Raw genomic sequence first — 24634 nt, 5'->3', positions numbered from 1 at the left:
ATATACTTATATCTTGCAGTGACACGCCGCGTTCACTCACCGTAGCAATCTGGAACATCTGGAAGCAGGCGGCGGCACCAATGGATATGCTCTGTGCCAGCAACATTACCCCTAGGCGCCGCTCCAGCAAATCTGAGTTCCTGTTACAACACATAGCAGAAGACTCTCGTCAGGAGCCAACTGAGGAGCGTTGTAGATTAATGGACTAACAAACAGCGTCCGCACTAGGAAAGAATTACACTCCTGCAAATGGAAAAAAGAACACATTGACACCGGTGTGTCACACCCACCATACTTGCTCTGGACACTGCGAAAGGCTATACAAGCAATGATCACACGCACGGCACAGCGGACACACCAGGAACCGCGGTGTTGTCCGTCGAATGGCGCTAGCTGCTCACCATTTGTGCACCGCCGCCGTCAGTGTCAGCCACTTTGCCGTGGCATACGGAGCTCCATCGCAGTCTTTAACACTGGTAGCATGCCGCGACAGCGTGGACGTGAGCCGTATGTGCAGTTGACGGACTTTGAGCGAGGGCGTATAGTGGGCATGCGGGAGGCCGGGTGCACGTACCGCCGAATTGCTCAACACGTGGGGCGTGAGGTCTCCACAGCACATCGATGTTGTCGCCAGTGGTCGGCGGTAGGTGCACGTGCCCGTCGACCTGGGACCGGACCGCAGCGACGCACGGATGCACGCCAAGACCGTAGGATCCTACGCAGTGCCGTAGGGGACCGCACCGCCACTTCCCAGCAAATTAGGGACACTGTTGCTCCTAGGGTATCGGCGAGGACCATTCGCAACCGTCTCCATGAAGCTGGGCTACGGTCCCACACACCGTTAGGCCGTCTTCTGCTCACGCCCCAACATCGTGCAGCCCGCCTCCAGTGGTGTCGCGACAGGCGTGAATGGAGGGACGAATGGAGACGTGTCGTCTTCAGCGATGAGAGTTGCTTCTGTCTTGGTGCCAATGATGGTCGTATGCGTGTTTGGCGCCGTGCAGGTGAGCGCCACAATCAGGACTGCATACGACCGAGGCACACAGGGCCAACACCCGGCATCATGGTGTAGGGAGCGATCTCCTACACTGGCCGTACACCTCTGGTAATCGTCGAGGGGACACTGAATAGTGCACGGTACATCCAAACCGTCATCGAACCCATCGTTCTACCATTCCTAGATCAGCAAGGGAACTTGCTGTTCCAACAGGACAATGCACGTCCGCATATATCCCGTGCCACCCAACGTGCTCTAGAAGGTGTAAGTAAGTCAACTACCCTGGCCAGCAAGATCTCCGGATCTGTCCCCAATTGAGCATGTTTGGGACTGGATGAAGCGTCGTCTCACGCGGCCTGCACGTCCAGCACGAACGCTGATCCAACTGAGGCGCCAGGTGGAAATGGCATGGCAAGCCGTTCCACAGGACTACATCCAGCATCTCTACGATCGTCACCATGGTAAACTAGCAGCCTGCATTGCTGCGAAAGGTGGATATACACTGTACTAGTGCCGACATTATGCATGCTCTGTTGCGTGTGTCTATGTGCCTGTGGTTCTGTCAGTGTGATCATGTGATGTATCTGACCCCAGGAATGTGTCAATAAAGTTTCCCCTTCCTGGGACAATGAATTCACGGTGTTCTTATTTCAATTTCCAGGAGTGTAGAAAAACAACTGCAACCGCTTAGCAGTGGAAAGGCATTAGGACCAGATTCTACAAACGTTATATGAAAGAACTAGTTCGCCTTCTAGTTTATGTAAGATCGCATGACCAACGAAAGGTACGGAGAGGCTGGAAGAAATCGCAGGTCATTCCCGTTTATAAGAACGGCTGTAGCACAGATGCACACAATTGTAGACCTGTAGCACACACGTCACACACGTCAATCTGTCATGAAATTATGGAACATGTTTTAGGCTCAAGAATTAGACGGGTTCTGGAAAATTAAAAAGTGCTAGACAAGATTCAACTTGGATTGCACAAACAGAGATCCTGCGAATCTCAGCTCGTTCTGTTCCTTCACAAGATCTACGGCGCCGTAGACAATGCTCATGTTAACGCCGAATTCCTTGACTTCAGGAAGGCATTTGACACCGCCTCGCACTGTCGTTTTGTGAAAAAAATACTTGCTTGTCGAATGTCTCAGCGGATTTGCGGCTGAATTTAAGACTTCCTTACAAATAGAGCTCAACAAGTTGTTCTTAACGGAACAATATCGACGGACTTAAAGATAATTTCCGGAGTGCCCCAAGGTAGTGTAATACGACCGGTACTGTTGTAGATGATGCGGCTGTCAATAACAGGGTAGCAACGCCTGAAAATAGTAACGATTTCCAGGATGATCTCCGAAGAACTGATGAATGGTGGAGGCTCTGTCAGGTGACCCTGAACGTAAGAATGTAGTATATTGAACATACGTAGGGAAAGAAATTCACTACTGTACTGCTATGCTCGTGATGACAAACCGCTGGAAACAGTATCTACCGTAAAATATGTAGGAGTGACTATCCTGAGCGACCTTAAGTTGAATGTCCACGTAAAACAAACACCGGGAAAAGCAGATGCCAGACTCAGATTCATAGGAAGCAAATATAGCCCAGCAACGATGGAAGTGGCTTGAATGGTGGTTGTTCAACCGATTCTTGAATATTTTTCCACTATCTGTGATCCCTACCGGATAGAACTGACAAAGGCAATAGAGGAGATCCAACGAATAACTGCGCGTTTCGTTACGCAATCGTTTAGCAGGTGCAAGAACGTTACGGAGATGCTCAATAAACTCCATTGGCAGACGTTACAAGAGAGTTGTTGTGCATACAGAGAAATTAAGTACTGAAATTTTGAGAGAGCAGTGTCCGGGCAGGCAAGGAGAACATATTACTTCCCCTCACACACGTCTCACGTAGTGCCAGTGAGGGCAAAACGCGAGAAACGAGAGCAAATACAGAGGCTTACCGACAATTATTCTTCCTAAGCGCTATTCGCGAGTGGAACAGAGTAGGAGGGCTCAGTTAGTGGCACCAAAGGTACCCTCCACCACCGATATCTAACCGTTCCAGAACTATGCAACAGTTTTCGTTTCAATAGAAATCATTTATCGCTAAATATAATGTCTTACACCTCTCTGCATCTATCTGCGAGCAGGCTTCAAACGGTATGAAGATTGTGTGTTGATAGAACCAGGCACAGAAAGTCACAAAGGCAAGGTCGGACCGGAAGGTTCCAACATATTTTTTGACCGTTCCCGGACATTATGATAGTCGTCAATCAAAAAAACTTTCCTGAGGTGTTCTGTTCCTCTCTGTCATAAGCATTAGTGACCTCTGGAGGCACATCTACAGTCCGACTGTGTTCGGCTCCCTGGAAATTTTGAACGTCATAATTTGCTTCCAATAAATATCTTAAACTATCGCTTTTCCACCTGGCTGTATCATCTGTATCACTAGGATGTCCTCGACTAAAAATAAAAGAGACATTCATAAATCAACTAGGTATCGCAGTGATAGGATAAACCAATTTTAGTGCAATTTTGATATCAAATTGGTATGCAAATTAATGAAATTAATCAATTAATCAACAGAACATTGTAGCCTTAGGAGTGCATGTGTTTATGTTTCCTCTCACCAGTACCTTCTTGGTCATGATCCCAGACTCTAGAACCATATTGTAGAATTGATAGCGCACTTGATTTACGTAAAACGCAACAAACTCCGTCCATCTGGAGCTCGATCATACATTTTTGTTCGTAACCGTCTTTTTATCATCACAACATCTTCATATCAACGGTACACCGATATAGGGTGCTAACCTCCTCGACATTCACGCATGTGGAGAAATCTTCTGCTCTTGGATGGGTGCGGGACAGCAGTTACATCCCTGGTTCACACTCTTCCTACATCAAACGCGGAAGGTAGCGGTTAGCGGTCTACTTCCAGTCAGCTGCAAGGAGCGTTGGTCAAGACAATGCGAGGAGATCTTTCGGTCTCTAACTTTATCCTAAGAATGCTAGAATGCCCTGTGACTCCCATACACATAGAGAAAGATCGTAAGATACGCACTATGATCGAAGTGGTAGAGATAGGTACGCCGCTGTCTGGTATACTTTGGTGTATATGTTCGAGAATTAACAATGAATCAACATACTGCGCAGTTATCTACTTACATTCGCGATGGTACTCGCAAAGTAGTAGAGGGGCTGTTTAGAGATGATACACAAATTGGTAAGCATGCTGCTGCGTCATTGATCAGTGCTGAAATTGCGATAAAATTTCTAAAATTGATCGCACTATCAGCTATGATGCTTATTATTACAGTACATCGGCGGTGTTGTTTCCTCCCCAACAGTGCAGGTACGCTATTGCTTACCACATAATGTGATTTACACTGTCTTTCCTGGAGGAGTCAATGGACCAAACGTGTTAAGGTCAGTTCATAATCTGACACAGACGTCGAAGTCGTGGCAGAAAAATTATTAATGACGGCGTACAAAGCGTTTTACAGCAGGAAAAGCGGTGTATCGAATAACGAAACAGGGTCCCCCTCCTGCGAATGATAACATGTGGGAGACGTTTCTAGTACAATACAGGCGATGATACTTTACGTCGGTCTCTACAAGCGACGTTGATCAATAACCACCTGCTCCAATGGATAAATAGCTGTACATTTAACAGGATCGTCACATATGTTTGGATGATAGACATGAATGCACCCCGAGAGACACACATCTCCTTCGGACTACCTGTATGTAGTTTGGAGGTACGGCATCTTTCCCCATGCCATGTATGATGTGTAGTTTTCTTAAATTTTACAATGAGAAACAGCACCGTAACTGCTGTTACTATCTCTTCTACTACCTAGTGTTGCAGCGAAGTCTTTGTTTGCCGCTGGCCTTACACAATGTACACGGTTGGCGGAGCTATGACACCATGTTCCCATTTCCACCAAGTGGTCAAAACGCGCTCCTGTCTCATTAACCCAGATCATCCTGTTTCCCCAAAGAATGCAGAAGGTCTCAGATATAGTGCTGTCCTACTTCCGTAGATGTAAGACTTAAATTGGGACGATCACGTGGACAAAGTTGCAGGGAGGACGGGGCAGAGACTTGGAAGCAGTTATAAGATGGACTGTCTGAAAACAACGCTGGGGTTCTTGGTATATGGGATCCTTAGCAGATAGGTTCTAAAAAAAGGGTGACTCGTTTCGAGATATGACTGTGGCACAAATATGATTCACCGGTGGCTGTAACCATTGTAAGCCGTCTCTACAAGGTACAACTTGCATACGTGGTAGAATGGAAAGACTTGATTCCAAATGGCAGACAGCATTTATACCTGAAAGCGTAGCACTGTCAGCGACTTGTGTGTGTGTGTGTGTGTGTGTGTGTCTGTGTGTGCCTGCAGATTCAAAACCGCTTATTATACAAGGTGACGATGACGTAGGCATTATGATCGTGTTTTAATTGCGCAGTTCTTTTGCGAAAAGTATGTTGTGGGCGGTAGAATCCCTTTGTGGCCAGCTTCAGGTGTCATTTCTCAATAGTGTTCCTCGAAATGAACGTTTTCCATCGATTCCCAGCGGTCCTAGCTGGTGAATTTAATCCGACTGCTGAAAAGAAAATAATTCGCCATGCAAAGTTACTTTCATCACCATATAAATTAATTAGCCTATCAAACTGATATCAATGATATGCCGCCTGGCAGGTGGAAGAGATGGCTAGGGCACCGCGAAATGATTGTAGAGATCTTTTTTTTTTGTTTTTTTGTTTAGAGACACCTTTTAACGAAATTTAGATCTCCCACCTTCACAGGGCGCGACAGGCTCTCATTATTTGTTTCGTAAACGCTAGTATGAATAGCATCGCACTGGTACAAGGAACCCTGTCATGGTGTACAAAAAATCTACTTTCTCCAGAATTACAGCTTCTTGTTGGCAAACGTAAAATGAATGTGCCAATGGCGTGAGAGATTATATGAAATGTTTGTAATACACACATGCCTGACGCTGAACGGGAGAGATGCTCTCAGGTCGTGTGATTTGTTCAACAAGCTGGAATCATCATCATCTGTGTTCTGCCAAAAGGCAGGTTTTCACATGGTAGTTCTCCAGGCTGTCCGGCCTTCTGCCATCCTCTTCAGGTCTGCATAATTTCCCCTTTCCTTTATGTCGTCTATAATCTTGTGTCTCCTTCTTCCTCTCATTCTACTCCCACAAACCAATCCTTCCAAAGCATCTACTAGCAAGCACTCCCTTCTCAATAAATGTCCCAACCGGTTCTTTTTCCTTTCTCTTACAACCTTCAGCAGACATCTTCTCTCACCAACCCTTTCCAATACTCTTTCATTACTCAATCTTTCCATCCAGCTTATTCTCTTCATTCTCCTCCACATCCACATCTCAAATGCTTCGAACCTTTTTTCATCCTCTCGTCTCAGCGACCATGATTTTGCCCCACATAGTGCTACCCTCCAGACAGAACATTTGCCATGCCTTTTCCTTAGTCCTTTATCTAATTTGCCACATAAGAGTCTCCTCTTTCTGTTGAATGCCTCCATCGCTATGGCATTTCGAGTTTTCACCTTCTGGTGACATCTCAAGTCTTTAGTTATTTTGATTTCAAGATATTTAAACTCACTTACTTGGCTAATGGTAGATTGTCCTATTTTAATAATGGACAGTATGCGTCTTGTAGAGATGACCAAACTCTTTATTTTTGCTGTGTTTATTTGCATCCCATGTTCCACTGAAGTCTGTTAACAGTCTTTTCTAAATCTATAAAAACAGCAAAGATTTCTCTAACCTTTTCCATATATCTTTCGCCTCTAGTTCTTAGCAGGGCAATAGCATCTCTTGTTCCTTTTACTCTTCTAAATCCGAACTGCTCCTCTGCAATCCCTCTATCCAGCTTGTCATATAACCTTCTATTCAACAATCTCAGCAAGACTTCAGCGGCATGAAATATTAGACATATGGTAAGGTGCTCTTCACATTTTTAGTGTTTCTCTTTTTCTCTATTGGTATCATAGCTATCGCAAGGAAGTCCTCGGGCCATTCCCTTTTGTCATATATCTTGTTACAGAAGTAGACTATTTCTTTTCTTGCCTTGTTTCCTAGACCGTTCAACAGTTCTGCTGGCAAATCATCATTCCACATGCCTTCCTATTCTTCATCTCCTTCAGCGCCTTTTCTGCTGCTGCTTCCAGGATGGTAAATCCCTTTACATCTACCGGCACGTATTGCTTCTCTTCAACCTTAATTTCGCTTTGCATTTCGTCCCCCTTATACAGACATTCTAGCCATCTGTTCAAATTCTCCTGTGGTTCTCCTGCTAGAGTACCATCCTTTCTTTCTATTTCCAAGTTATTCCTCTTTCTTACACATTCAAAAACTATCTCACTAGCCCGTTTATACATCATTTTAAGCTTTCCCTCTCTCTCCATTTTCTCTAGTTCGTTGCATTTCGGTTTCATCCATTTTTCTCTTGCTTCTTCAGTTTCTCTTGTTAGTTCATTATTCAGTTTTCTGTACCTCTTTTTGCCTTCTTCAGTTTCTACACTTTCCACTTTCTCCGCTCTTTTTCAACATATTTTCTGTTGTCCATTCTTTCCTGGTGCTTTGGGATACTCTAATACCTAGTACTTCTTTGGCTGAGTCCATGAGTCCTTCCCTCATTTTTATCCATTTGTCATTAACACTTTCATCAACACTACCTCTTTACCATTTTTCCATAAATCTGATACCTTTCCTATCTCTTTGATTCTTTCTATGTTTAGACTTTCCTTTGCTTTACCTCTTCAGACATTTTTCAACTTCATTTGTATTTCTCCTATCACTAGGTTGTGGTCTGAATCTATATCCGCTCCTGGATAAGATTTAGCATTCTTCAAACAGTTCCCAAACCTTTTTTGTATCAGGATGTAGTCCAACTGATATCTTTCCCTATTCAAATTTGATATACATGTGTAACGTCTCCTTTTGCTGGAAGAAATTGCTTAATATAGCTTTCTTTCGTTGGAGTTTAAAATCACTATACTTCTTTACTCCGATGACGGTTTCGAAATAACAAGAACTTACTGCAGTGAACGGTAGTTCTCGCATCAAAATGGTCCAAGTTTCTATATTCCTGATTTTACGCAGGGTGAGCATGCCACTGCTGATGATTTGTGATCGGTGGCGGTACACTTCGCTGGAATTCACTAAATAATGAGATGCGACTGCAGTAAAATCTATAACGATTATGCTCATAAAACTAAAAGGAAATGGATTTTATCTATTTTTCTGGAAAGAGGACATTTATTATGGTCGCAAATGTGTTTTCCTTTTCTTATAGATACTTTATTATATATGTATTGACTTTAAATAAAATCGTTCTCCATCACTGAATGGCAGGCTGCTGTGGGCAAGAGGGTGCTGGGGGCGTCCCTGCTGTGGTGGAAACCGCACATAGCCTGTATCTCTCCAGGGTGGAGGTGGGGGGGGATGGCGTATGTGGCTGTATCGCTGTATTTTAGACGAACAAGTTTCACTTGAGGAGGCCGTCTTTTTATGTCTTATTGTTTAGTTGCCTATACACGTTACTGTGTTGGCATAGGAGCGTCGTGTTAAGACGGCGGCCAGATGCTGGAAAGCCGAGTGCCGATCTGGACCGTTCTCCAGATGGGCGGAGTAATGCTGCTTAAATTCCCTTTTATGTTGTCTAGGACGCTCCTTAAGGAGGCGGCGAGATAGTAGAAAGCCGAGGGTGGAGAGCGACAGCTGAGGTTGGCTGCAAAGGGCGGACAGCGGCCTGACCGCGTCGCGCAGAGCAGCTGGCCTATTGAAGGTGCTTGGTCCCCCCCCCCCTCCTCTCCCCCGTAGGTGGGTGTAGGATTAGAGTGATCGAGGGAGGGAGGAAGGGGACCTCGATTTTTGGCAGTTTGTTGACGCCAATCGAGGAGAACGCACATTCAACTACCACCTTCTCTGCAGTCTTTATGATGACGGTTTTCCAAATTACATGTGTTGCTTTATGACCTATTCATTACGAGTGCTGGCTTTTTCACGACAATTTCGAAGTGTAATCACAACTGTGATGCCTTTTTTTTTTCATCAGTTGTGGTAGCGTGTATTGGTTTCGATCACCGCAGGATGGTTTTTCAGCTGACATCTGTAGCGAATTCTGACGTCAAACAACGGTAGATACTGTATGCTTAAAGGTAATACACTTTTTAAACTCCTATCTCTCCAACACCAGTATCTTTTCAGTTGAACGTATTTCCGGTCGAAAACAATAAGGGCAGTATCTTACACCCCAGCCTTTTTCCTGCCAGCTTGTAGGTGTAAGGTAGAGTTACAGTGTGTCTGTCTCTAGTTTCGAGTGGTATTGGGAAATTTTTTAACAGCAGGATAACACCAGCAGTATGGCATCATTAGTTTCTAAGTTCGATTGCGATTTTATGTCATCCTTGTGTAGCACTATGCATATGGCTGTGTAATGAAGCCAGACCTTTGAGATCAGTTATGTAATTAAGATTGATCTTTGTATCAGTTTCCTGATCAAAATAAATAAAGTACACTAGCTTAACCTTCCTCTCCCGTATCTGGACAGTTCCCATGTGTTGGGGGAGAGCCGGCCGCGGTGGTCTTGCGGTTCTAGGCGCTCAGTCCGGAACTGCGAGACTGCTACGGTCGCAGGTTCGAATCCTGCCTCGGTCATGGATGCGTGTGATGTCTGTAGGTTGGTAAGGTTTAAGTAGTTCTACGTTCTAGGGGACTGATGACCTCAGATGATAGGTCCCATAATACTCAGAGCCATTTGTTGGGGGTGAACTTTGTCTTTCCACCCTTGGGACAAAGAAATTCCTACGAAACTTCGAAATTTTCGCCAAAATTCGAAGCTCCCACCAAAATTCGTAATTTCAACCAATAGGGGAGGTTGTGAGGAGGGAAGTTGGGGAGCGGCATGGAGAGGTTGGGGATGGGGCACACATGCAGCTGAGATAACATTTGACGTCATCTGGGGGCGGAGGTTGACATGGCTGCGGGTGGGGGTGGGCGTGGTCGGGACCGAGGATGGGTGGCCACACAGGTGATAAATTGATCAATTTCATTATTTTGCATATCAACTTGATCTCAATATTGCAATAGGAATGGCTCTATCTTACTGCTTATCGCTTCCTGAATCATTTGGCACTTACACTTAGGGTCCCTGTAAACCTCCGTCTGTGGGTTGCGATATATGTACTCTACTGGACATTAAAATTGCTACACCACGAAGATGACGTGCTACAGACGCGAAATTTAACCGACAGGAACAAGATGCTGCGATTTGCAAATGATCAGCTTTTCGGAGCACTCACACAAGGCTGCCGCCGGCGGCGACAACTACAACGTGCAGACATGAGGAAAGTTTCCACCCGATTTCTCATACACAAACAGCAGTTGACCGGCGTTGCGGGGGAAACTTCGTTGTTATGCATCGTGTAAGGAAGAGAAATGCGTACCATCAGGTTTCAGACTTTGATAAAGGACTGATTGTAGCCTATCGCGATTTCAGCTTGTCGTATCGCGACATTGCTGCTCGGGTTGGTCGAGATCCAATGACTGTTAGCAGAATATGTAATCAGTGGGTTCAGGAGGGTAATACGGAACGCCGTGCTGGATCCCAACGGCCTCGTATCACTAGCAGTCGAGATGACAGGCATCTTATCCGCATGGCTTTAACGGATCGTGCAGCCCACGTCTCGTTCCCTGAATCAACAGATGGGGACGTTTGCAAGACAACAACCATCTGCACGAACAGTTCGACGTCGTTTGCAGCAGAATGGACGATCAACTTGGAGACCAAGGCTGCCGTTACCATTGACGTCGTATCACAGATAGGAGCGCCTGCGATGGTGCACTCAACGACGAACCTGGGTGCACGACTGGCAAAACGTCATATTTTTCCTATTAATCCAGGTTCTGTTTGCAGCATCATGATGGTCGCATCCGTGTTTGGTGACATCGCGGTGAGCGCACGCATGATGTTATGGGTTGCCATTGGTTACACGTCTCGGTCAGCTCTTGTTCGAATTGACGGCATATTGAACAATGGATTTTACATTTCAGATGTGTTGCGATCCCTGCGAAACCCTACATATCGGCAGGATAATGGACTACCTCCTGTACGGGCCTTTCTAGATACAAAATATGTTCGATTGTTGCCCTGGCCAGCACATTCCCAGATCTCTCACCAACTGAAAACATCTGGTCGATGGTGGCCGAGCAACTGGATCGTCACAATACGCCGGTCAATACTCTTGATGAACTGTCACATCGTGTTGAAGGTGCATGGGCTGCTCTACCTGTACACACCATCCAATCTCTGTTTGACTCGATGCCAAGGCATATTAAAGCCGTTATTACGGCCAGAGGTGGTTGTTCTGGGTACTGATTTCTCAGGATCTATGCACCCAAATTGCGTGAAAATGTAATCACATGTCAGATCTAGTATAATATATTTGTCCAATGAATACCCGTTTATCATCTGCATTTCTTCTTGGTGTAGCAATTTTGATGGCCAGTAGTGTAGTTACTCGAATGGCATCGTTATCCAGTCGGTGACACCATTACGAGATGAACTACAATATGTGGGAGAAACAGGAGAATTAGTTACTTCATGTGATACCACTTGAATTGTGTTACATGTGTCACTTTGAACATCTTTTTTCTTAGGCTAACGATTTTCGAATATTCTATCGTTACTTGAAGGAACATAGACATATTAAAAATTTATAATTGTAATTCTTGTGGAACAGTAATAGTTCGTATTTAAGTTGTTAATTCTTGTAATCTCAATCATATTGTAGTGTTGTATAATAAATGCTTATTTCAGACTCACACTTTCTGACACGAGTTGACCTAAAATCCATTGTTTTTCTTCTATTACATAAATAATGCTGCAATGTTTGTTGATCCTCATTAAAACTTGGTACATTTTGTGTGTTATTACTCTTAATAAGATTTTTTTATCTTTTCCTTCTTTTACGATTTTAGAAGGCGATCTAAAAATAGCTTGAAAATAGGTCAAAATGTGTAAAGAGTGGTGGAATCTGAACCAGGATATAAGGTGACACTCATAAATGGTAGGTAAATTTCCTATACAGTTGATTACTGCAGCTACATGCATGACACTGTACACAAATATGCAGGTAATATAGTTGAAATTTCTTACTTGATAATGGCTTGATGATGAAGGATGCATTTCTTCAGTCGGTAATGAAGCTCGCCGTAGGAAGGCGATTCTGAAGAGTGTACAGGTCTGTCAGACATCTCTTTGGCGAGAGAGACAATTTTGCTGCTGAGCAGTGTGAGTTGTATACGTAGCTGCGCGATGAGGCTGACGTTGAAAGAGTCGAGCGCCATGGTCATCACCACGGCGTGGAGGCACACTACGGTGCAGAAGAGCCACGAGACGGAAAAGCCCAAGGGCGTAGACGCGTCGTAGGGCAGAGCCAGTATGAAGGGCAGGCCCTCAGCACTCACAGGGGAGACCAGAAAGTAGGAACAGGCGGACAGGCCGAACCACACGAAAGTCAGTGTGAAACGGCGCACCAAGCGAAACTTCGAGCGTATCACTGGAATGTCGTCCCAAGTCAAGAACTCAGCGAAGTCATCGCCTACCTGCAGACAAGTAAGAGAGTTATGTAACACTTAACACGTGACATAAGAAAGAATGCCGCTGATAAGGAAAATTATGGAGCTTCTTAGCTAATACTACCATTATTAATTTCTTCAAGAAAGCGGACCTGTAGGAAATCTTGGAACGAAAGAAGGCAAGATTAGTGTTACGTATTGCCATAATGAGATCAAGGTCATTAGGGGAAAGTCTTAGCAGTTCGTTCGTGGTAAGCCCACTAGATCTAACTATAACATTTGTGGTCTCAACATCAAAGATACATATTTGATACATTATGAACTGTAACAGGGAAAAGGTTCTAAATATAATGCTGTCTGCGAGTAGTTTTTTGGCAAGGTGGCAATTCGTTTACTTCCTTTGTCAGGTGAAATTGCACAATAGATTTTCAGGGACGTCACTGTTTTCTTTCTGCAGTGTTGTGATTACCATGTTGGCACCGATAGAGAAAACAGAATTCCAAATAAATATCGACTGGAAAAGAAGAAAATTATTCGCAAATGAATATGGTAAATATGTTGCGACAGGAATTGAGAAAAAGTCGACCAAGTCAAGCTGTCTTCGAAACTAAAAAGCAAAATGTAATGATTCCCAGACCAAAACTCGTAGCCAAATATAATAAATAATTGAGGGGTACAAATCAGATTGATCAGAATCTAGCATACTACCGTACTGGAATGAGAAGCAAGAAACGGTACGGGTCTATCTTCACATGGATGTTAGATGTCGCACACAAAACAGTTGGACTTTGTGTAATAAAGGAAAAATCCAAAACATTTCTCAGATGGAACTCAAGAGGGAAGTGAGCCGTGCCGGCTGGTATTTATTGATCGGTCGGGTCGGCATGGTGTGATGTTTGGGATCGGCCGTTTGACGTGGCTTTTAGCCGCGACGGGCATGTGGCGCTAGAGAGAGACAGCCGGAGAGCCGAGCGGCGCTGGGGGAATCAGGGGGAGTGTGGTTGGGCAGGCCGGGGCACGACGCAGTCAGTGGTTGTGATGTGTTCGACACGTTTGCAGGACCGAACCTGGCTTGTAGTGTGGGAACTGGACTCGGCCACATTACCCGAATCCAGTCGTGTGGCCCTGCCCTGATTTGGATCTGTAAGGGATTTCAAAAAGGATTTGGTGAGAATTGCTTGTCATGCTTATGGTGAGCATGTCATACTGATCATTGCTTCCTCAGTACCGGCACCATGACTGTTGTCTTGTCAACCAAAAGGTCCCCTCTATGTAGTGCTGTTTAAGTAAACACTTGTTATTGTGCTTGGATAAAGGTTTATCTGGATTTTGTGGAGTGATACAGTCAGAGTAAGCAAGGTATATTAATTGGTACTATTGCTGTTCGGAGTGACGGCCGGCATAAGCCAGTATGGTGAAACTGTAATATTTTTCCTGTTACACTGAGCTGTGGGGCGGCTGTTATAGTTGGTTTAAAGCACAGGCCTACCATTCAATCTGTACGTTCTGTGTAATCTAATTGCATTACTTGTTCACTCGCAAATAGTGAAATGGTAGTCTCACTTGACTGTTTATCACTATCCGTTAAGGGGTAATTTAAATGAGCTCCACAGTTTCAGTGAGCATATGCTAACCTACTTGTGTAGTTTAAATTTCTATGCTGATTTGGTGGTATTATGCTACTTGCCCTCGTCCTTTAAGGCTACGTCAGGGGAATTAATGTTTGCCATTTTCTCCCCCCCCCCCCCACCCCCCACCCCATCCTCTAAAATTGGGTAGTAGCACGGGCTACACCTTTTTTAATTAACTTGCCAATCACTTAATGTATGTTTAAAGATTAATGTTGTTGTTTGGACAGGGCGCTTGCCTGTGATTGTAAGGATTCTTTGCTAACTTACCATACCACAAAAATTTTGAAGATACAATTTTATTTCCTAAAGAAAAGTGTATTAAAAATGTTGTTGTTATAAACTGTGAATGTGGCTTATGTGGCCCGGCCCTGCCGCTCAACAGCAGTTGCCTGATTAGGGTGGACTGTCCACCACAGGAAGTAGCAACAATGTACTTGCAGAGCTACCGAAGTTTAACCAAAGGACCCTTCTGCATCAAGGGAACCTTCTGATAGTCGTATATCAGATTCTGTTAGATCTGATAAAACTGAGCACGTCGTTCAAGGAACAAGAGGAAAGAAGGATTGTAAATCTATTGTGCGAACAGTGAGTCCCAATGGTTAGTGAGATTGTGTATAGATTGTTTTATTCCGTTTCACATGTAGTAGTGTTGAAGTATTTGCTTATTTTAGGCATGGAATCGTTATCAGTTGTATTATTTATAAAATATAAATTTTATGACGAAGAGTTTATAATAAATTCATACAAAATTTCTATATGTAGGAGTAGTAATAACTTTTAATAACCTATTTAGTCTGCCGAAGTGGTAATCTTTATACATTTAGGTAGTGAAAGCACCTTGCGGTATCATAAGTCAACACCAATTATCTCGCTAAACGCGCAAATGGCTTTCGTGAGAATAATTACAATGTGTCATTTATACATTTTAGAGACATAGCAACAAAAAGAACACAAGAAAAAAATAAATACAGGGGCTAATGGGCTAAGAAACTCACTTCAATTGTGTCTGAAAGAGATTTATATAATACAAAGAGTATTTCTTCAGATTACTTGAACGAAGTCAGAAGAATAAACTCGGTAATTCAGATGTCCCTACCGCTGAGTTTTATGCAACCTTTAAATACCGTTTGCAAGATTTTCATATTCTGCTCCTTGAGAACTATTAGTCCTACAGAGAAGGTGAACCATACCTATTTGTAGTTGTATTTTTTACTGGATTACGATTTTACTAGAGGCCACGGTTACTGAGTTATACAAGTAAACTGTTTTATAGGTCAGTTTTGCATGTTTTTGTTGAATAATTTGTAAACTAAGGCCTATATCGAAAACGCGTCCGAGTACAAAGTGTTACTTCATTAAATTTTCTACGAAAAGACCTGTTCTGTTAAAGAAATAGTTTGTGTGTAGCGAGCGAGAAAATATGAAACTTCCTGGTGGTATTTGAAGGCAATGTGGACTGCACAGAAAGCAGCAGTAGAGGTAGCTGTATCAGCCTGCTTTGAGATAACAGCTAGGCAACCTCCACTCTAGGAAATTAATGTGGTAGCTCACTTACTTCTCAGCCCTTTTCAATTACTTCTAGCTGCAACAGTGTGGAAGTGTGTTGTAAATCATCTCCTTTTTTGACTGATTTCACATTACCGATATCCTCCACCCGATTTAGCTACGACTGACCTAATCTGAATATCTAATTTCATATCCCAACACGTTAATACGACCAGGTAGTTACAAGTGTTGGCTACTACTTATGCATAATCGATATCATAGAGGTATGCTACAAAATCTTGCGTTTTGTGAAATTAACTATTTTACATATTTCCTGTGTTTTTGAGAACATCATTAAGAAAAACATTACTTTCTTTCACTGGTTTCGATCAGTCAATGGGCATTCCCAGACTGTTTCAGTACACGTGCCGTTGCGCTGTCAATCACTTAGTCTCTGTTGACAACGTGCCATTCTTTGTAAATTGCGTGCCAGAACAGCTTTAAATTTCAGACTTAAAGCAACGTTACAATCGTTGTACCACTTTAAAATCAGATTTAGTTACAACTGAATATCTGCACAGCTTTTTGAGATAATGCTTCATTATCTGCCAAAGTCTCGTGCAGTTTCCAGTCATGTTACACAAAGGTGTCTTGGCTTCAAAGTACTGTACAAGGCTGCCACAGCAGCCAAAACAAAGCGTAACAGAAATTGACAGATTCGACTATTGTGCATTCAATAGTTTTCAGTACATGAAAGAGGAAGGAAGGAAGATTAGGGCACAGCGTCCCGTTGACAATGAGGACATTAGGGACGAACAACACTGCAACACTCCATGTTGCGTTGGCGGAAGCGTAAAGCAACAATGTACCGGCAAGAGACAAAGTGCCTGGGGGCCATAGAAGATTTCAGTGTAGCCCGGCAGATGTGAATAACGTAGAACACAGATGCAGACTATCTCTCTGTGAAGAACTGGGAATCAAAAGGAAGAGGTCGCCCCTATTCTTGAAGATCAGTGGAAAAAGGGAAAAATCAGTCACGGGTTTGCGACACCTTGAGCAATATTTTGAATAGGATACAGGTTGCCGTCCGCTATTTTCACTGACACCTCAAAACGAATTAAAAAGCACGCCGAACTGAGGGACTAGCCAATATAACTTACTCACCCACTGGTGGGTGTGTGACTGTGACCCCCAGACACAGGAGCCAACCCGGTAGTGGAATGTGGCGATTCTCCTCTGCCGAAAAAGGTGAGGACCAAACTATCATCCGAGAATCAGATGCTGAGAGTTTTTTTTTTATTTTTTTTAGGAATACCACAATGAGGTGACAGATTATGGCCTTTACATGCAAACTGTTAAGAAACTATGCCATTAAAATCTCTTGACGAGGTCACAAGTGTTTGTCAGGACAAAGCTTCGAGTGAAGCAGACCAAAGGTGGATTTTTGTTCTAGGAACATTCCAGCTCGTATTATACATGTCGTACAAATACTCCCTGTTTGGACTACCAAAATGTTTTATAACACCCTCGGCCCGCCCCATGTATTTCGTTAAAAAGCTGGCCGGCTGGGGTGGCCGAGCGATTCTCGGCGCTTCAGTCTGGAACCACGCGACCGCTACGATCGCAGACTCGAATCCTGCCTCGGGCATGGATTTGTGGGATGTCCTTAGGTTAGTTAGGTTTAAGTATTTGTAAGTTCTAGGGGGCTGATGACCTCAGAAGTTAAATCCCATAGTGCTCAGAGCCATTTGAACCAACCATTTTTGACCTCTTTCCACTATGTCGATGACATTTTTGTCGTGTGGGGGCAGACAGGCGCTACATTAGTTTCTGAAGCACCTCAACAGCATCCACCCGAATATCAAATTTACGATGGAAATGGAGGGAAGTGTATGCCTCCCCCCCATTCTTGACATACTAATTAAAAGGAAGGCAGATGGTTCATTAGGCCGTACACTTCATAGGGAGAAGATACACACGGATCTATACCTTCATGCAACAAGCACAAAGACAGTGGTGACCACCCTGGTACATAGGGCGCGCGCTATCTGCGACAAAGACAGACTACCATCCGATCTGTAACAGCTAAGGAGGGCCTTCCACCAAAATGGCTACAGCGAAACGCAGATCAACTGGGCGCCAAAATGGAAGGAAGAAGCTCCCAGAAGAAGAAGAAGAAGAAGAAGAAGAAGAAGAAGAAGAAGAGAAACCACTCGCGTTGCTTAAGTACGTGGGTTCGTTCTTGGACAAAACTGCACGACTTCTGGGCAAAAACAATACCAAAACCGTTTTCCGCCCACCATCGAAGACGAGGGAGCTCCAAGGTTCTGCCAAAGGCCAGTTGCAGCTTAACACGCCAGGGACATACAGCATCCCATGTGAATGCGGGAAACAGTACATTGGACAAACACTATATATCTAAAAGCTGTGAAGAATATATCAGATGTGTTCGACTAGGACACACAGAAAAATCAGCCACAGCAGAACACAGCATAAAGGAAGAACCCATTCAAGTGCGGAAACACGATGGTATTGCGGTAAGTATCTGACTTTTGGGAAAATATTATCATCGAATACCCAGAAATAAGGATTCACGACAACCTGCTCAACAGGGATCAAGGATACCAATGAAGCACAGAGTAGAACCTGTGGAGCGGTGGGTAAAATTTAGAACTTTAGTTGTTGATAATTTATGTAGTTAGTCAGTGTTTCTAGTTATCTGTCTTTCTCAGTCGAGCCTGGCAACTATTTTTGTGGTCATCCAGAAAGAGACGAAGAATATACTGACCATAGTTTCCAATCTGCACGCCCTAATTCTTGTCTAGCCCACAGAAGGAAATATTTCTATTCCCTTTCCGCTTAGCGGAATCGTGACTATGATTATACATGAAGGTGCAGAGTACTAGTTCATCCATATATTTAGTAAAGTATCTCAAAGCACAACAATTTGAAAGTCACTATGTTCAACTGAAAGTGAATCTTTCTATCCTAAACAGCAGAATTATCAGTTCAGCGGCTATCTCTATGGTACGTTCCTACCAAATTGTTCTTCGCCCTGACTGCTAAAACTCAATTAGATGTTCGAATTAAATACTGGCCACAAAAATGGAAATAGTAGTCACCACTCGTCACGCGGATTTGAAGAAGTCATGGACGGCATACTAACAAGTACTTTAGCGAAACCTAAGCGACCCAGGACGGGGTACAGTCATCGCGAGTTCACTATCAGTTATTACAGAAAACACTCGTTTTGTCACAGTCTGTCTCTGGCGTCATCCAAGACTGAGCGCAATCCGGTGTTTGACAGACCTGGGTCTTACAGTAGCTGAGTGCGAAGTAAACCAACCCGCTGCCTCTCGGGCTGTATTTCTGTATGTGCCACAGCGGACAGCCAAGGGAACACCAGCTGTCATCTGCCTTATGCGCAAGGCAGCAGTTCCTAAACGACCGCTTTCTCGCTCACATAAGGTTTAATAACAAAGTTATGAGTCAATTTAGGAACGTCTTAATTTTTTCTTGCCTTCAGGTAAGTTGGCTGAAATCACAGAAAAAGTTTCAGCTTGCTTGAGCAACAACTTTGCTTTCTAGAATTTGTAGAGTGAAACTGGTGGTACATCGTTACCTCTGAACTGTAACTTTAAACGACCTTGTATTTGTTGTTATTAATATTACGGTCCTAAAATTTGTTATAGCTCTATTACTTAATAAGTTTTCTCGTGTGCTGTAACCAAAATTTTCGAGCACTAAAATTACAAGTGCTTAATCTACTACAAATGGGTATGTTTTACTTACAAATTTGGTTTTCATTAAATTACTCGAAAACCGTTAGAGGTAGCTTAACGTGGTCTCTTAGTTATTATATTTAGGTTGAACTGAAGCATCACACAAATATTTAGATTTCTAAGTCTAATACTTAGCTCCTTCAATTTTTCTCAATAACGTGGATTCTGACTATAATTTTTGTTATATTATGTTGAAACTTGCACCATTTATTTTTGAGATGAATTTGCACATTATGACCAAAGTCTGGCTTCCTAGCCTTATTATTTACCGCCACTTATATTGTTGATAAAACGTTATTTTGATGAACACTATTGATTTTGAGACTTCACGTTATTACATTAAAGTGTATGTTGACAAATTTCGAAAAAGGAATTTTTACTTTTAATTTTATACTTACTTATGGTACAATACATTAAGGTCACGTGACGCTACTAGCAGTGAACTGTGTAAGTACCGGCACATGCGCTGGCCTCTCTATCTCATAAACGATAGAGCGCTTGTTTCGCTTCAAACGCTGCGATAGCGGCAATCCATCAACAGTCGAGAGCGCATCCACCAACATCCTCCGCCACAGACCCAGGATTGCCACACCACCGCTGCGTAACGTAGGTGTGGTGGTGGTGGGGGGGGGGGGGGGAGGAGGGGAGGGGGGGGGGGGGAGAAGCAGCGCATATGAAGACACCGCTTCCCGCGAATCTCGACACTTCGGGATAAGATGGCTATCATGACACTTCCCGCAACGTCGCGATATATCAGCGCCACCACCCGCCTGGAAACTTGAGAAACCTTCATCAGCAGTTATATGCACTGACATTACAAATCATTCAGCAATCTCTACTGAATAAATTATTGTGTTTATGGAAAGGTTGTTTGTGTTACACACTTTCTTTCCACATTAAATGAAAGCTTGTGTAAATTTAGGTCTTAGGTTCTATGGACTGGCTATTAGACATAGCATATAATATACTGAAGCGCCAAAGAAACTGGTATAAGTCTGAGTTTTCGAAGATATGTAAACAGACAGAATAGGGCCCTGCAGCCGGTAACCTTCTATAAGACAACAAGTGGCTGGCGCAGTTGATAGATCGGTTCCTGCTGCTGAAATGGCAGTTTGTCAAGATTTCAGTGAGTCTGAACGTGGTGTTACACTCGGCCCACGAGCGATGTGACACAACGTGTCCGAGGTAGCGATGATATGGGAATTTTCCAGTACCGCGTTTCACAAGTGTACCGTGAATATCAGTAATCTAGTAAAACATCGAATCTCCGACATCGCTACGGCCGGAAAAATATCTTGCAAGAACGGAACTAACGACGACTGAAGAGAATCGTTCAAAGTGACTGAAGTGTAACCTTTCCGCAAACTGCCAATGTTGGGCCATCAACAAATGACAGCCTGCCAACCATTCAACGAAACATCATCGATATGGGTTTCCGAAGCCGAAGGTCCGATCGTGTACATTGATGACCTCACGTCGCAAAGGCTTACACCTAGTCTATGGCCGTCATCACCGACATTGGAGTGTTGATGACTGGAAACATATTACCTCGTCGGACGGGTCTTGTTTCAAATTGTGTCGAACGGATGTACGTGATCGAGTATGGACAGCATCTCATGAATCCATAGAGCCTGCATGTCACCAGTTGACTGTTTAGGCTGGTGAAGGCCCTGTGAAGGGGCGCGTGAGTTGGAGTGATATGGGTCTACTGATACTTCTAGATGCGACTTTGATAGGTCACAAGCAAGTAAGCATCCTGAATGATCACCTCGATACATTCATGTCCATTGTGCATTCTAAAGGACTTGGGCGATTTCAGCAGGATAATGCGATACGCCACACGTCCACAACTGCTACAGAGTGGCTCCAAGAACACTCTTCTGCTTTTAAGCACTTCCGCTGGCCACCAAACTCCCCAGATGTGAACATTATTGAGGACATCTGGGATGCCTTGCAACGTGCTGTTCAGAAGAGACCTCCACCATCTCCTACTCTTACTCACCTGTGAACAGCCACGCAGGATTCTTGGCATCAGTTCCCTCCAGCACTACTTCAGACATTATTCGAGTCCGTGCCACGTCGTGCTCGACACTTCTGGGTGCTCAATGGGTGTCTTACACGATATTAGGTAGGTTTACCAGTTTATTTGGCCATTCAGTGTCATTGTTAGCATGTATGTTAAAGGTGTACCTGGCTCACAACTTCTTTTCACTAGGACAAGACAGATTTTCCTACACAGGGTGACTTCATAGTACCACTCTGTGCCTCTTCTTTCAGATAAAGAATCCATGGCATGGCCGTGAATTCCAGAACGAAGACGAGGCGATTTTCCAGTTAGGATATAAGCTGAACAGTCAAAACGTTATGTAGACAGGAGTGACAACACCAGCAGTCGACCAATGGTGTAAACGCCCAGAAGATGACCCCTACGTCGGGTTGAAACCGGTTGGCGGTATTATAGCAATAATAAATGCGACTAAGACTGTTCTTGAATTATTGACCTGTTCATAATGCACGGCCTGTGGCCGAGTGCTTACTCCACAGTAGCTCCTCTGTAATGGACGGGCCTGCACAGAGTTCTCACCTGAACCGCACGGAACACTTTTGGAATGTTTTGGAACGCCGACTTCGTGCCAGGCCTCACCGACCGACATCGATACCTGTCTTCAATGCAGCAGTCTGTGAAGAATGGGCTGTCATTCCCCAAGACACCTTCCAACACCAACATGAACGTATGCGTGCGAGAGTGGAAGCTGTCATGGAGACTAAGGGTGGGCCAACCCCATATTGAATTTCAGCATTACCGTTAGAGGGCGTCACATACTGTTACGTCATCTTCAGCCAGGTTCAAAAATGGTCAAATGGCTCTGAGCACTACAGGACTTAACATCTAGGTCATCAGTCTTCTAGAACTCAGAACTACTTAAACCTAACTAACCTAAGGACATCACTCACTTCCATGCCCGAGGCAGGGTTCGAACCTGCGACCGGAGTGGTCACGAGGTTCCAGACTGAAGCGCCTAGAACCGTTCAACCAGGTGTCTGAATACTTTAGACCACATAGTGTATGTGAGGCAGCGCGTCATTAACAGCATCCATTATAATCGTCGCACCACTAACCTGAAGAGCGAGCTTGTGAAAGTCGCGCTCGAACACAGCAGTGTGCACCATACGGAAGATCCAGATGGTAGCAGTGTCTACGGTACTGATCAGCAGTATGAAGACGTCCACGTCCTCAGTGCCCAGTTGGATCAGCGCGGCGCTCTCGGAGCAGATGAAGCACAGGGTGAAGGATATCATCACTGCGGTGCACAGCCGGAAGAGGAGAGGTGACCTGGCGGCGGCGTGAGGGTGTCGCAGGACAGCGGTCCAGTGCAGGGGCCGCAGTAGGTGGTTCATGTCGCTGGCCGCCGCTGCCGCCGCTGCTACCGAAGACTCTGCTGCCGCCGCCGCAGAAGGTGCAATTCCCATCGTGACCGGAGGGTGGTATTCCCTGCATAGATTCACATGACTATGGGCATTCATCGAGTGTTAATATCATATATTCTGTTAAAAGATCAGATATTACGAAATTATTGGAATAATCGTTTCCCAAGCTAGTTCGTTTGGCACAAGACAGTAAGGTAGTAACCGCGCGACCGCTACGGTTGCAGGTTCCAATCCTGCCTCGGGCATGGATGTGTGTGATGTCCTTAAGTTATTTAGGTTTAAGTAGTTCTAAGTTCTAGGGGACCAATGACTTCAGAAGTTAAGTCCCATAGTGCTCAGAGCCATTTGAAGCAAAGTACGGTAGTACAATCGTCGTTGATCGTGACACACGCGACGTTTTTACATATCATATATTGTTCTTTCCTCTATGTTAACCCTGTTTGATATTCGATGACCATTTTATCATTCCGCACACCTACAGCCTGCTGTGCACAGGTACCTCTGAAGATCGCTTGGAACAGGTAGAGAACTGAAGGAAACGTGCTGGGACACCAAAGAACGAGCTCACGAGAACTTTACGACTCAATTACTGTGGAGAGGGACAGCGCTGATCGTAAGATTGATATAGTATGGATCTTACAGATTTTATAGTACAGCAGTACACAGGCATCAAATTGCAGATTATCCGAGTATTGAACGTAAGCTATTGAGGTTTGAGGATGAAGATGAGTAACACAAATGGATAAAATCCAAAGGCGTTGTATAATGCACTTTTACTGATGTATCTGGAACGAGGTTGTGCGTACTGGAAATACTCGCCATGATTCAGTCACAGTGCTAGAACGTTTTTAAACCGTATCATCTTCATCTTTGCCTAGGTGTGGTGTATCGACTTCCGGAGCCTTGGCTTTGCTCTGCCGCGATTGGTCCGTTTTCTTTTAAATTTCGGAGGGCGCTGCGTTCTGGGGAGAGACCTGTTGACGACGAGAGTATCGAGTGCTGCTGCCTGAGAGAGACAGGGAGTTTAGTTTCCGGTAGTGTGGCAGCACAGTGTTGCGTGAAAGGTGGTATAACTACCTGTGAACGCACGTCATTGCTAGGAGCGTGTGTACTCGGGACGGCGTGAATCGTTCTGGACGGGCTGTGTGATACGGAAGCTCGGCGTGGCAACTGTTGACGCAGCGTGTCCGCGTTGCTATGGCGGAACTGGGGCGATTGACTTAACTCCAATTGGTGCTGGTTGCAACATGTCTCCGAATGCTTGTCTGCCTTCTGGACTAACGGTGAGAATTTCTTGACTTGATGTGTCTCGCTCAATTTCTGCCACTGTCGTCGCGTGTGTTTTGCTCTAAGGTCGTGTGCCATGGTGTTACGCAATTTTGGTAGGCTCAGGAGTGCCCGAAATCCCGATTCAATGATCTGCTGTTATATTGCCAAGTGTAACTATCACTAGAAAGGAATGTTAACTCTCTATGCCTTAATAACTGAAACTAAAATATTATCAGTGATTGAAATTTAATTCTGACCCAAGTGAAATAACGATCTTCTATTTTACAACTTTTTGATTATTATTATTATTATTATTATTTAGTACTGGCCGTCACATTTACTAAATCGAAGATTTATGAAGGCCAGTGGGCGTCATTAACAGTTCCTGCCTAGATAGGCGTTGTAATTTGAACCATGTGTTTCAT

The 24634-nt window shown here is 44.2% G+C and overlaps 1 protein-coding gene across 1 annotated transcript in view; it reads right to left on the bottom strand.

Moving 5' to 3' along the window:
* The window catches only part of LOC126278829 (odorant receptor Or2-like), a 41055-nt gene extending 18073 nt beyond the window's left edge, over positions 1–22982 (bottom strand). The window contains exons 1-3 of the mRNA XM_049979105.1: positions 22632–22982; positions 12192–12640; positions 41–140 (exon numbers count right to left, since the gene is read on the bottom strand). Of these exons, the coding sequence (XP_049835062.1) occupies positions 41–140; positions 12192–12640; positions 22632–22982 (900 nt within the window). The remainder of the gene's footprint in view (positions 1–40; positions 141–12191; positions 12641–22631) is intronic.
* Between the last annotated feature and the right edge of the window lie 1652 nt (positions 22983–24634).

The sequence above is a fragment of the Schistocerca gregaria genome, chromosome 6 (genome assembly GCF_023897955.1).
Source record: "Schistocerca gregaria isolate iqSchGreg1 chromosome 6, iqSchGreg1.2, whole genome shotgun sequence".
In the NCBI taxonomy this organism is placed as follows: domain Eukaryota; kingdom Metazoa; phylum Arthropoda; class Insecta; order Orthoptera; family Acrididae; genus Schistocerca; species Schistocerca gregaria.
Note: the sequence above shows the minus strand (reverse complement) of the source record. Positions and strands in the feature narration are given on the sequence as shown.